Source organism: Desmodus rotundus, chromosome 6, assembly GCF_022682495.2.
Source record: "Desmodus rotundus isolate HL8 chromosome 6, HLdesRot8A.1, whole genome shotgun sequence".
NCBI classification, from domain to species: Eukaryota; Metazoa; Chordata; class Mammalia; order Chiroptera; family Phyllostomidae; genus Desmodus; species Desmodus rotundus.
Genome location: NC_071392.1, coordinates 596343 through 608313, shown reverse-complemented (window position 1 = coordinate 608313; position 11971 = coordinate 596343). Strand labels below are relative to the sequence as shown.

Here is an 11971-nt window from a genome sequence, read left to right as displayed (position 1 = left end):
CTCCATATCTGTCTGTCCTGGGCAGCTGCCGGGAGGGAAGCATGCCAGGCCTAGGGTCTGACAGCTTTCAGGGTGTTGCTGGGCATGGGGACAGGAGCCTGCAGGGGGCTCAGGGTCCAGGTGCTTCACAGACCATCTGCCTCTCCCCTGGGTGGGCTCGTTGCCCCACCGGGAGAACAGACTTCTCGAACCTGTACCATTGCTGTAGGCTTGGGCCCAGACCGAGGCACCTACCTCCCACAAAACCGGGGGAGGGGGCGTGAGGTCCCTTCAGAGTGATGGCCCGTCTCAGGGAGCATTCCCAGTCCAGGCTGACAGAAGAACCACTGGCCCCCAAAACCCTACATGCATTTCCAAGACAGGAGGACACAGGGCAGCTGTCAGTCTTCTAAGGTAAAGGTCAGAGAAAGCAGGGAGGGGGAGAGTCTGGAGGAGTGACAATGACCAGGGTTCCCCAACAGGGTGGGGATGCTAATGGGTGGCGGTCATGGCCACTCCTGGGCCTCAGTCTCCAGTAAGGGCCATGGGGCTGCGGTCAGATTTCCCCGTCACAGTGCTCAGAGCCGCAGAGGGAGGGCGCCCCTGGGGACAGCAGGAGCAGTGTGGACTCCTTATGTTCTGTGAGTTTGCCGAGGGCCGAGACTGGGCTCCACGGTCCGGGTCTTGGTGCCGGTGAGGCCATGAAGCTCTGAGTCCTTGGGACCGAGGCTCAGATGGGCTCGCTGTGTGTGGACCCGCAGCGCATCCAGGGCTCCCCAAGGAGTGCTGAGCTCCGCATCCACACACAGCCAGCCACACACAGTTTATTTATCCACTTACCTACTGAAGGACATCTGGGGTGCTTTCAAGTTTGGGTAATTGTAAATGAAGCTGCTACAAACATCCGTGTGCAGGTTTTTGTGTGGACATAAGTTTGAACGCCTCTGGGTCCATAACAGGGAGCACAACTGTGAGATTATATGTTATCTCAGTCTGTTTGGGCTGCTATAACATAACAAAAATAAATAAATAAACTCAGTGACTCATGAACAACAGTTCTGGAGCCTGGAAGTCTAAGAGCAGGGTGTCAGCTGGGTGGGGTAAGAACCCCTCTGTACTGCAGACTTCTCACTGCGTCCTCACAGGGTAAAAGGGGTGAGGGGGTTCCCTTGGGGTCTCTTTACGGCAGAACCCTGGGATAAGGAGGATATACATAGTTTTAGAAATTTTCCAAAAGAGAAACAGAGTGGGGGTGGGGGGAGAAGGAAGGAATGGAATGGAGGGAGGAAGGAAGGGCAGACCATTGAATGCATGAACTTGTCACATACAGTTTTTGGACTCTTCATCAGAAACATGAGAAACTAGAAAGCTAGAGGTTCATGGAGCAAGCCTTCAAATCAAAAAATGACTTCTAAACCCACGCAACCAAGCCATCGGTACAGTGAGAGGCTATAAGACATTTTAGACCAGCGAGGTCTTTAAACTTCTTTGTTCATCCTTTCTCATCAAGCTACTGGAGGATGTGCTCCAGCCAAACTCAGGCACCAACGAGAAATAGAAGCAGGAAAAAAAATGGCAGCTAGCCTAGAAGTGATGGCGCAAGTCTGAGGCTCAGGGAGGGACTTCAGGGAGATTAAACAGTGACATACGTAATGTACCAGACCATCTTGAAAGATTGAGACAAGTGGCGAAAGATTTGGGGTAGAATTTGTGATAAAGACATGAAATCTGTTTTTTTAATATTTTATTTATTTATTTTTAGAGAGAGGGGAAGGGAGAAAGAGAGAGAGAGAAACATCAATGTGCAGTTGCCTCTTGCACACCCCCTGCTAAGGGACCTGGCCGGCAACCCAGGCCTGTGCCCTGACTGGGAATGTAACTGGAGACCTTCTGCTCACAGTCAGTGCTCATTCCACTGAGCCACGCCAGCCAGGGCAAGGCATGGAATCTTAAACAAAAACATAAGGCGATTAGTAGTTCCATGGAAAATAAAAATTTGTGGAGAAAGGGAAATTAACCAAGTCCACACATAGACCTCAGATACGTTTTGCTTGGCTTACCCCACACTTTGTTAAAATTAAACGTCAATACTTAAAAGTCAAAGATGGGATATAAAGTCCCAGAACGTTTTCCCTTTTTTTTTAATTACAAAATGCCCGCAAGTTGAGTCCGCCTTCCCGCAGGAAGACTTCCGACTGGGATGGCCACCGCGCGGGACGTCTGCACGTGGCGGCCCCGCCCAGCGCCGGTCCACTCCTCGCGCTGCGAGGACCAGGGTCGCCTCCACACCCCGCGGGAGTCGCGGTACCGGCTGCAGAGAGCACAGGTCTTCTAACCCTCGATTCCGGGCTCTTGAATTTTCTTCCCCTCCCAGTTTCCTAAACTACCATCCCCTAGCTCTCACTCCACTGCCCTCAACAAAGATGGCACCCTACCGGAAAGGCACAGTTTCAGTGACTTCCGGCCGCATGACCTCAACAAAGATGGCACCTGACCGGAAAAGAGCTGTGGGCGTGACTTCCGTCTGGGAGACCTGCTTCAAGCCTCTCTTCCAGCGGCGCTCCGAGTGACGTAAGCGAGCGCGCCGCGCGGCCAGTGCCGAGGTCGGTGCGGGACGCGTGGAGGTCAGCGGCGATGCTGGCCGGGGCTGCAGGGTAGGTCTCTGGGCCGCGGGGAGGGGGCTGAGGAGCGTAGGGCCTGCGGCCGGGAGAGGAGGCAGGACGGGCGCGCTGGGACGGGCTGAAACCCTGCGGGCGTCGGATCTCTGTTCCCTCCTTAGCTTGTAGGGTTCTCTTGCCCGCTGCCGCCGCACGGGCGGGCTGCCGCCCGGGGCCAGTGCTCCCTGCTCCGGGGCCCCTTTTTCTAGGTGGAGTCGGACGAGACTTTTTCCAGGAACCGCTCGCGTGGTAGCGAAACGTGCCGGCCATACCCAAGTTCTGGGAAACCAAAGATCAAACTCGGTCTGGCTTTGGCGGGAGGAAGGACGGGTTAACATTTCACCCTGCCTCGGACACGTTTCTCACCCAGGTCATTTGATGACCCCAGTGAACAAGACTGACGGGCAGACGCGTTCGAAGCAGCGTGTTGGGGGGGGGGGGGATCTGTGATAACTTCTCAGGGAAGGAAACCAGTCTGGGCTCGGGAAGGGGTAGGGCGACTTCCTGTCCCCTGTGGCAGGAGGTGAGGGCCGGGCAGTAGGCCCTGCCCACCCGGCCTGGTGAGAAGGAGGCGCGGGCCGCAGGGAGGAAGACGACATAAAACTGTGAAGACAGGTCTGAGCCACGTGCGAAGTGCCTTCGGTGGTTGGTGCAGGAGTTCGTTCTTAGGAGATAGTGTGTGTTTTAAGTGGGTCCATGCTGACTTGGGGGAACTCACCCTGCCTGACTGTTAAGATGCACCCACAGGAGCTGTGGGGTATAGAGTCTGTGTTCAGGGACTTTCGGGAGCAGTCTGATCGAAAATATCCTGTCGCATTGTCTCTCACCATTAGTTGTTTTTTTTTAAGATTTTTTCAATTTTTTTTAGGGAGAGGGGAAGGGAGAAAGAGACTGAGAGAAGCATCAGTATGTGGTTGCCTCTCACGCGCCCCCTACTGGGGACCTGGCTGCAACCCAGGCATGTGCCCTGACTGGGAACCTAACCGGCCAGCCCTTGGTTCACAGTCTGGTGCTCAACCCACTGAGCCACACCAGGCGGGGCGACTCGCTCCATTAATTCTTAATCCTGAGGGATCTTAATATTTGAAAGCGAAGTTGCCCAGGCCCTCCCTGCAGAGACTCCCTTTCAAGAGGGCTGAGCGTGGCCTAGGGACCTGGGTTGTTGAGCGTAGCCCACCCCCCACCGAGCTCCTGAGCTTTGAGGTCTGGGGAGAGGAAACATGCCGTCCATTGGGCTGGCTGGTGGAGTGTGGCTGTGACTCCATATCGTCTGTCACGTTGCCTTGTTCTTGTGAGTCGGGAAGAGCCCCCGCCAGCCGCTTGTCTCTCTCTTCAGGGCCTTGAAAGCACTTGCTGGGAGCATCGCCCCCCTGCCACCCTGCCGTCATGGCGGCTCGCCTGGTGAAGCGGTGCACATGTCTCCTGAGAGAGGCTGCTCGCCTGACCCCTGCGGGGCCTCCTGTGGGCCGGCTGAGGCCGCCCCGGGCAACCCACAAGACGCTGGCTTCCTCAGCTGCCTCACCCAGTTCCCACATCCCAGGGTCCCTGTCACAGTACGCAGAGAAGGAACAGGGGTTTACCCCCTACCCAGAGCGCCAGGACGTGGATGAGCTCATTGAGAAGGCCACTCGGCCAGAGGAGCTCCTGGAGCTGCTTGGGGGCGGCCACTGCCTGCACCAGAACCACGCGGCCCTCGCGCTCATCCAGCTCTCCCGCCTGCTGTCAGAGAAGCCGGAGGACAAGGCCCCGCTCGTACAGGATGCCCGCTTTCGACAGCTTCTGCACCTCGTCAACAGTCAGGTGGGCGCTGGGGCCTGGGGCAGGCGCAGGTGTCCAAGGCTGCCAGTCTGTGAGCCCTGTCGGGGCCGTGTCTGTCCTCACGGTGAACGAGCCCGGGAGGCCAGCCTGCCCCAGAGGAGCACGGGTGCCCCGCCGCTTGGGCTTGGCAGGAGGCGGCACACTCTCGAAGCTGGAGGAGGTGGGGGAGCCCAGACACTTGAGGAGGGCATGGGCATCGTCCAGCCAGTCAGCTCTTCAAAGAGTCAGCGCAGAGATGAGGGAGAACATAGCTCAGAAAAATTGCCTTAGTTAGGGGTGCTCTTGTTCTAAGGCTGGTTTTATTGACACAGACACAGAGGGAGCAAACTGGGGGGTTGGGGGAAGGCTGAACACTGTAACAAAGTTTCAACCAGTAACAAACGGGGAACCCGGTATTTGCTGGGTAGCCAGGTATTGAGATTCAGTTCACTTCAGTACCTTCCTCCTTCCCCAGCCCTTCACACGCAGCTTTTCTGTTCCTCGGTCGTACTTGTGGTCTCAGTGCCCCCTTGGCAGCCAGGCCCACAGGTGGATGGACAGAGGCCAGGGTCAGGAGCCTCGTGCTACCAGTAGTAAGAGCCCTTCCCGCCTTGCAAGACAGCGAGTCCAGGCCAGAGGGTTCCAAGGGCAGCCCCACATCTCTCTGAGGCCTGGAAACACCCCCTGAGGGGCACAGCGCCACTGCCCTTGTTCAGAAACCGGTGGGACACTGAGGAGAAGGGAGGCGCTGGGGTGCGGAGGGCCAGGCTCTGCGCCTGCTGTTCCCACACGGACCACGGGGAAATGTCAGGTGGTGCAGCGGTGAGGCCTGAGAGCTGCTGGTGGTGGCAGCTGCTCGTCCCCCAAAGCCTGGGGCTGTGGCATGACAGGGCTCAGCGGTGCCAACACGTCTCAGGGCAAAGGGCCTCCCTGGGCAGCTTCAGACACAGGACCGGCAGGCTGCTTTGTTAGAGGAAAGGGGTTCCGGGCTTGGGCTTCCCAGATTTAATGTTACAGTTACTTCCTTAAAGGAAAGTCTGTTTTTGGGTTTTTTGGTTTTTTTAAAGGTCCTATTTATTTGCTTATTTTTAGACCGGGGAAAGGAGGAAGAAAAACAGGGAGAGAAACGTCAATGTGCAGTTTCCTCTTGTGCGCCCCCTACTGGGGACCTGGCCCACAAGCGAGGCACGTGTCCTGCCTCGGGATCAAACTGGCAACCCTTTGGTTCGTAGACCAGTGTTCAATCCACTGAGCCACAGCAGCCAGGGCGAAAAGTCTGTCTTTAACAGCTAACAACTGTCATTGCTGTCAGGAGAGACTGAGTTTGTTGACACACCTGGCCTCAGTTCCACCCCGCAGGTGTCACTGGAGTCCTCCTGCAGGGCCACGTGGGCGAGTGTCAGGGAGGCTCCAGGGCAAGCTCGCCACTCGGAGTTCTCGCTGCAGGTGACGGGAGCTGGACAGCCGGCTCCACCCACAGGCCCGCCCTGGGGGCCCATGCTGACCATGCCTGTGTCTCCCTCCTAGATAACCACGGTCTGGCACGGGACCCTCGTGAAGCTGCTCCGGAGCCTGTACTCGCTGGAGCTGCCTGTGTCCTACAAGGAGCTGCGGTCGGTGGAGCAGGAGGTGCGCTGGCGCCTGCGCAGGCTCAGGTACAAGCACCTGGCCTTCTTGGCGGAGACCAGCGCTGCCCACATGCAGGAGCACGGCTCCAGGGAGCTGCTGGCCGAGCTGCTGCTGCAGCTGGAGCGGCGCTGGGCAGAGATTGAGGACAGCCGCACGCTGGTGGCCATCATGATGAAAACGGGGCACCTCTCAGACTCGCTGATGATGCGCCTGGAGGACAAGGTACTGGGGGAGAGGGTCGGCCTGACCCCAGTCCTTCATCTCCCTCCCGAGAGGCCTCGTGCACGCAGCCGCCCTTAGTGGGGCCCAGGCCCGTTCCAGTCCCAGTCCCGGCGCAGTGGGGCCTGGCCCCGGGGCTGCCTCAGCGAACCCCACAGCTCATGGGCCCTGGGGGCGAGTTGGGCTGCAGACAGGATGCCCCGGGAGCCACCCAGAGGACCTGTGGTTGGTGAGCTCAGGCCCAGTTGCTATCTCACAGGGGCCGCACTGCATGGGACCCCGGCCTTCGGGCCCACCCTGACCCCTGCCGGCTGTGGTTGACAGAGCCTGGAGCTGGTGGAGCAGTTCGGCCCTGAGGAGCTGCGGAAGGTGCTGGTGGCGCTGGCAGCTCAGAACCGGCGATCGGTGCCCCTGCTGCGGGCCATCTCCTACCACCTGGTGCAGAAGCCCTTCCCCCTGACCAAAGGCGTCCTCCTGGACCTGACCTACGCCTACGGTGAGTCCTGGCCTGGGGGCGGGCAGGCGCTCCGGCTGCAGCCGAGTCAAATTCGGGGCCCGCCCCGCCAGTGGCAGGCCCCGGCTCCGCAGGCTGCCACAGAAGCACTGTGGCTCATGGGCCCTGTTACCCTGCTGGGCCTCAGGGATGAATTTGGTCACAGACACCAAGCGCCTGGACCTGGAGGCCGTGTCGGGGATGCTGGGTGGGCCACCGGTTGAACCCCAAGGTCTGCTCTGTCCCAAAGGCAAACTCAGCTTCCACCAGACCCAGGTGCTCCAGCGCTTGGCCGCTGACCTGCTCCCCCACACGCCCAGCCTCACATCCAGCGAGGTGGCCCGCTGCGCCAAGTCCTTCGCCTTTCTCAAGTGGCTCAACCTGCCCCTGTTTGAGGCCTTTGCCCAGGTGAGCAGGGTGCGCACCTGAGGCCTGGGCTAGTGGGTCCATTGGGGAGGCCCAGGGGCAGACACGGGGTTCCTGCTCGGCCGTGTTTGGAGAGGTGGTGTGTCGGGGAGAAAGCGAGTTGATGGTGATTTTTCTCCCCATCCCCCCGGTCTTCGGTGGCTGTCAGGGAGCTATGCGGATGGCGAGGCTGAGGACCCACTCCGCTGTGCCCCCAACGGAGTTGGGGGAAGGTGGTGTCCGTGCTCTGGGTCACGGGCAGCCGGTTGGGACAGTGTTGGCTGGCTAAGCCACGCCAGGACAGGGTGTGGCCGCACCCTGTGGAATCAGCAGGGTGGGCCGGGGGGCGGGGGGGGGGTTGCGTTCACAGGGCACCTTCATCTTGCCCCTCTGCCCTCCTGCCCCCAGCACGTCCTGAGCAGAGCCCAGAGCATCACGGTGCCACCCCTCTGCAACATGCTCCTGGCCTTCGCCCGCCTGAACTTCCATCCAGAGCAAGAGGACGAGTTCTTTAGCCTGGTGCAGACTTCACGCCCAGTCCCCATCCCTGTGTTTACCCTGTGGGCAGGATGGGTGCAGGGTTAGGAGGGAGGGAGGCTGGGCAGGGGCCCAGGGGTTGTCTGGGGAGAAAGTTGGAATGCCAGCACGCCAGCTGTGTAGCCCAGAGCAGCCTCGGGGCAGGGAGACCCATGGGCACGGCCCCTGCAGGGGCGGGGGCAGCACCCGGTTGGCCAGCTGCTTCCCTCATGCCCTGATTCCTCCTGGGGCAGGACACGCCTCCCCTGCCCTGGGCCCCCCCCCCCGCGGTTCTGAGCTGCAGGCCTTGCCAGAATGCTATGAGGGTGGTGAGGGGCCCTGGGGAAGCATAGTTGCTCATCCTTCTGTCCAGATGGGCCCTAGGGGATGGGGGTGGTCTGTGGTACCTTCCCCAGGGGGGCCCATCCTGACCAGAGGGTCTCAGTCGAGGCTGCTGCATAGCCACCTTGGCCTCAGTGTGGTCAGGTCGTGAAGCAGCACCCACCGGCCAGTGGTTGTCTGCATCTGCTGAGCAGAACCCTCCCCTGTGCCTTCCATCCTGTCCTCCAGGTGCATGAGAAACTGGAGGGTCAGCTGGCAAGCCTGGGGCCGGCCCTTCAGGTGGACGTGCTGTGGGCCCTGTGTGTGCTGGGGCAGGCCCAGGAGGCCGAGCTCCGGGCTGTGCTCTGCCCCCAGTTCCACACCCAGCTCCTAGGTGAGCAGTGGGATGCCCCCCGCTCCTGCATGGAGGGGAGCCTGGCAGCTGTCTTCAACCCTGCCACCCCAGCAGGGACTCCACTGCCTGGCAGGTCCGTCTACAGCAGGGTGGGAGGTTGGGAGAGCCAGGCAGGGAGTAGGGCAGGCCAGGGCTCCCCCACATTTGCTGCCCTGCCCATCCCTGAAGGGGCCCCCTCTGCTCCTGACCAAGGCCAGAGCAGGGCTCGGGTGGGGGTGCTGCAGCCCCTCCCCCTGGGCTCCAGTGTCCTTCCTCCCTGGTCCTCCTGGCCCTCAGTTCCCCTCCCCACTCACTGCACCTCTTCCCTTAGGTGACCAGTCCCCAAAGGGTCAGAGCACCTTCCAGAAGCTGCTGCACGTTAATGCCACTGCTCAGCTGGAGCACCCTGAGTACTCCGGCCCCCTGTTGCCAGCTTCTGCCTTGGTCCCCAGGCCCTCAGCCCTTGACAGGAAGGTGACGCCCCTGCAGAAGGAGCTGCAGGGGGCCCTGAAGGGGTTGCTGGGGAGCGCCGACAGGGGCCGCTTCACGGTGCCCATGCAGTACGGCTGGGTTCTGGGTGAGGCCCCCCTCTGCCCAGCCTACTGAGGCCTGCCCTGGCCCCCCCTCCTAAACCCCCACCCCCACCGGGGCTCACCAGAGGCTGCTTCACTCTGGGGAGACCCCGAACATTGTCGTCTGCACCCCCTCCCCAGATGCTGAGGTGCTGCTGGGTGCCGAGGGCCAGTTCCTGCCCCTGGGGGACTTCGTGGCCCCCCACCTCGCCCCGCCCTCTGAGGGCCAGCCGCTGCCCCCCGGGGCCAAGAGGTAGGGCGCGGCTCCCAGGTCGTCCCTTGGCTCCTCTGGCGTTGCCCTTCCCTGCGAGGACAGGACAGGATGGGGACAGGATGGGGACGGGCCAGCACCCAACGTCCCCCCTCCCCCCAGGCTGGCCTTCCTGCGCTGGGAGTTCTCCAACTTCAACAGTCGCAGCAAAGACCTGCTGGGGCGCTTTGCGCTGGCCCGGCGCCATGTGCTGGCGGCCGGCTTCCTGGTGGTGGATGTGAGTACGGCCGTGCAGGTGGGGGCGGCACAGGGCAGGCGTCTGCAGGGCTGCAGGGGCGGCTCCCAGCTGGGAGACCTTCGACACCTGCTCTCCTTCCAGAGGGTGGGGGCCTGCAAGGGGCCAGAGCCCATGGCTGTGTGAGCCCCCAGAAGCCCTGCTGCAGGGTCTTGTCTGGGTGTCTTTTTAAACAACTCCTTAAAAATGAGCTGTTTACAGTCGCACCCAGTTCTGAGCCCTGACAAACGTGGCTTGGGGGCCGGGCCGACCCACTGCCCCCACCCCCACCCCCAGGTCCCGCACTACGAGTGGCTGGAGCTCAAGTCCGACTGGCAGAAAGGCGCCTACCTCAAGGACAAGATCCGGAAGGCGGTGGCAGAGGAGCTGGCCAAGTGACCTGCCCAGCGCAGGGGCCACGCTCTGCAGAGGCCTGTCCACGGACCCTGGGTGGGCAAAGGGGACCTGCTCAAGGACGGGCCTAGTACACAGCCTTGGCTGGAGTGGGTGCTGGCCAGTGCCTTGAGCTGCGGAGGCCCCCTTGTGGGTAATAAACCTTTAACTTCGGTGTTTGGCGCCAGGAGATATCCCGGACCCTGACGTGACCCCACGCCATCCCCACGCGCACACACTGGCGCCCCCTCATCTGTTGTGGGCAGGGGCGGCTGCCTGGGGCCTCTGCTGCCTGCAGGGCACCATCCCCTGCTACTTCACTCGGGGCCACCTGTGGCTTGGGTATCTAATTGGGGGGTGAGCTCAGTCGTCGGGGGCTGGGGGCTGGGAGGGGCTCGGCTCGGGCTGACTGATGGCATGACAGCTGGATACTCGGGAGGCATTGGCTCTGGAGCAGGAGATCGGAGAGACTGCTCGCTGGACCCACAGAGTCATGCCATCTGTGGCTGGAATGGAGTGGCCTTCCTCCCCAGACACTGCTGGCCGAATACAGCTGCAGGAGATGGGGGTGTGGTCACTGGCCTACAGCAGCACAGTCCAGGAAGACCACATGGTGGCGAGAAGGGCCCCACCCCTGCTGTCCCACCCATTCTGTTGTAGCCTCACTGCTCAGGGGTGGAGGGAGGAGGGGCCTACCTGGCACCCACGTGTAAGATTGGGATCTGGCACTGGCACGGGCTGAGGGACAAGCAGCCAGAGGTGGCTCCCTGGGCTAGTGACCCCAAGCCCAAGCAAGGTGAGGGAGCGGGGGGGAGCATTCCAGAATGAGGGCCAGGCACCCAGCATGCAGAGTCCATTGGGGTCTCCAGAAGATTCTGCTGAGAACACACATGCTGCCATCTGCCACCCAGGACTGGTGTCTGCTCGGACACAGCTGCCTGTGCATAGTGAGAGGGGCTGTGGCCCCCGTGCCCTCTGTGGAGTGTGGGGTGGCACATCTGGGGCCCTGATGGAACATCGGTCTGTTCGGGGTGGGCAGGGCTCATATCACCTCAAGGACCCTAGTCTTGCCCTGGACTCACATTGCCTCTGCCCTCAGCCATCAGCAACCACAACCTGTCCTCCATTTCCACTTCATTTCGAGAACGTTCTTTTGCGGAGTCCCAGTGCACCTGGCAGCCCCGCAGGCTCCCCAGGGCTGTTCTGCAGCCCCTCCCTGGCCCTGCTGTGTTCACCCAGCACAGCGGCCAAGGGAGGAACTCCACTGGGCAGGTCTCCCTATCCACCTGGTGATACATCACCTGACCCGGCTTGTCCTCTGCAGGGTCCTGTTCTGCTGTTACCGCCCACGGTGGCTCGTGGTGCCAGTCTGTTCATGCTGTCCTACTGCGTCTTTGCAGAAACACCTGTTAGACCTTCATTGTGGAGCTCGAGGGGCTCCATGTGCCCCACAAACAAGTCACCACGGGCAGGTGATGTGTAGACGGTTTCTGCCACTTTCGAACAACTGTTGCTAATTTCATTCCTCAGCAGTTCCTTCCTTGTACTATTGTGAAAGGAATTCTTTTACTTCTGTTTCGGGTTGTTCGCTGAAAGTTGATAGAAATATAGTTGATTTTTATCAATCTTGAAGCCTCCAGTCTTGCTGAACTAACTTACTGGTCCTAATAGTGCTTGCTTTTAAGATTCTGTCCAACAGTCCTGTCTGTCCCATGCATCTGTGGGTCTGTTTGCACAGGTGGAGTCCCTGAGCTTCCTGAAGGTGCAGGTGGTTTCCAGTGAACCTGGGGCGTTGTTGGCCACGGCTGGATGCTCTCCCGGCTCCTCATGGCGTGTCACGCTGCCTTCCCAGTGCCCCGCGTTCCTGAGGCTCCGTTCACTTCCCCTTTCTCTTCCCTTCTGCGTGCCCAGTCCACTGCCAGTCCGCTTCCTCTGTCCACCCTGCTGGACAGTGAGTGTCGGCCTCCCGTCCTGCTGGGGCTGTGTGTCTGCTGTGTCGGCGTGGAGTTCTCCTTCCATGCTGTGCCCACCGGCCACAGCCTTCCTGTCCAGCACGGCCTCTGGCCACCCGGGCCGTTTCTGCCGCCTGCCTGCTCACTGCCATGTGGGTC

At 60.7% G+C, this 11971-nt stretch overlaps 1 protein-coding gene and 1 non-coding gene across 2 annotated transcripts; both read left to right on the top strand.

Moving 5' to 3' along the window:
- Positions 1-2477: 2477 nt before the first annotated feature.
- Positions 2478-10035, top strand: TBRG4 (transforming growth factor beta regulator 4). The gene is made up of 11 exons (XM_024563122.4): positions 2478-2633; positions 3973-4436; positions 5961-6284; positions 6606-6777; positions 7025-7182; positions 7588-7698; positions 8266-8410; positions 8742-8987; positions 9124-9235; positions 9356-9470; positions 9765-10035. The coding sequence occupies exons 2-11, from the start codon at positions 4023-4025 to the stop codon at positions 9864-9866; spliced, it is 1899 nt and encodes a 632-aa protein (XP_024418890.2). The 5' UTR covers positions 2478-2633; positions 3973-4022; the 3' UTR covers positions 9867-10035.
- On the top strand, positions 6814-6946 carry LOC112307045 (small nucleolar RNA SNORA5). The gene has a single exon (XR_002975011.2). It is a non-coding gene; the product is annotated as a small nucleolar RNA SNORA5 (small nucleolar RNA).
- Positions 10036-11971: the final 1936 nt, after the last annotated feature.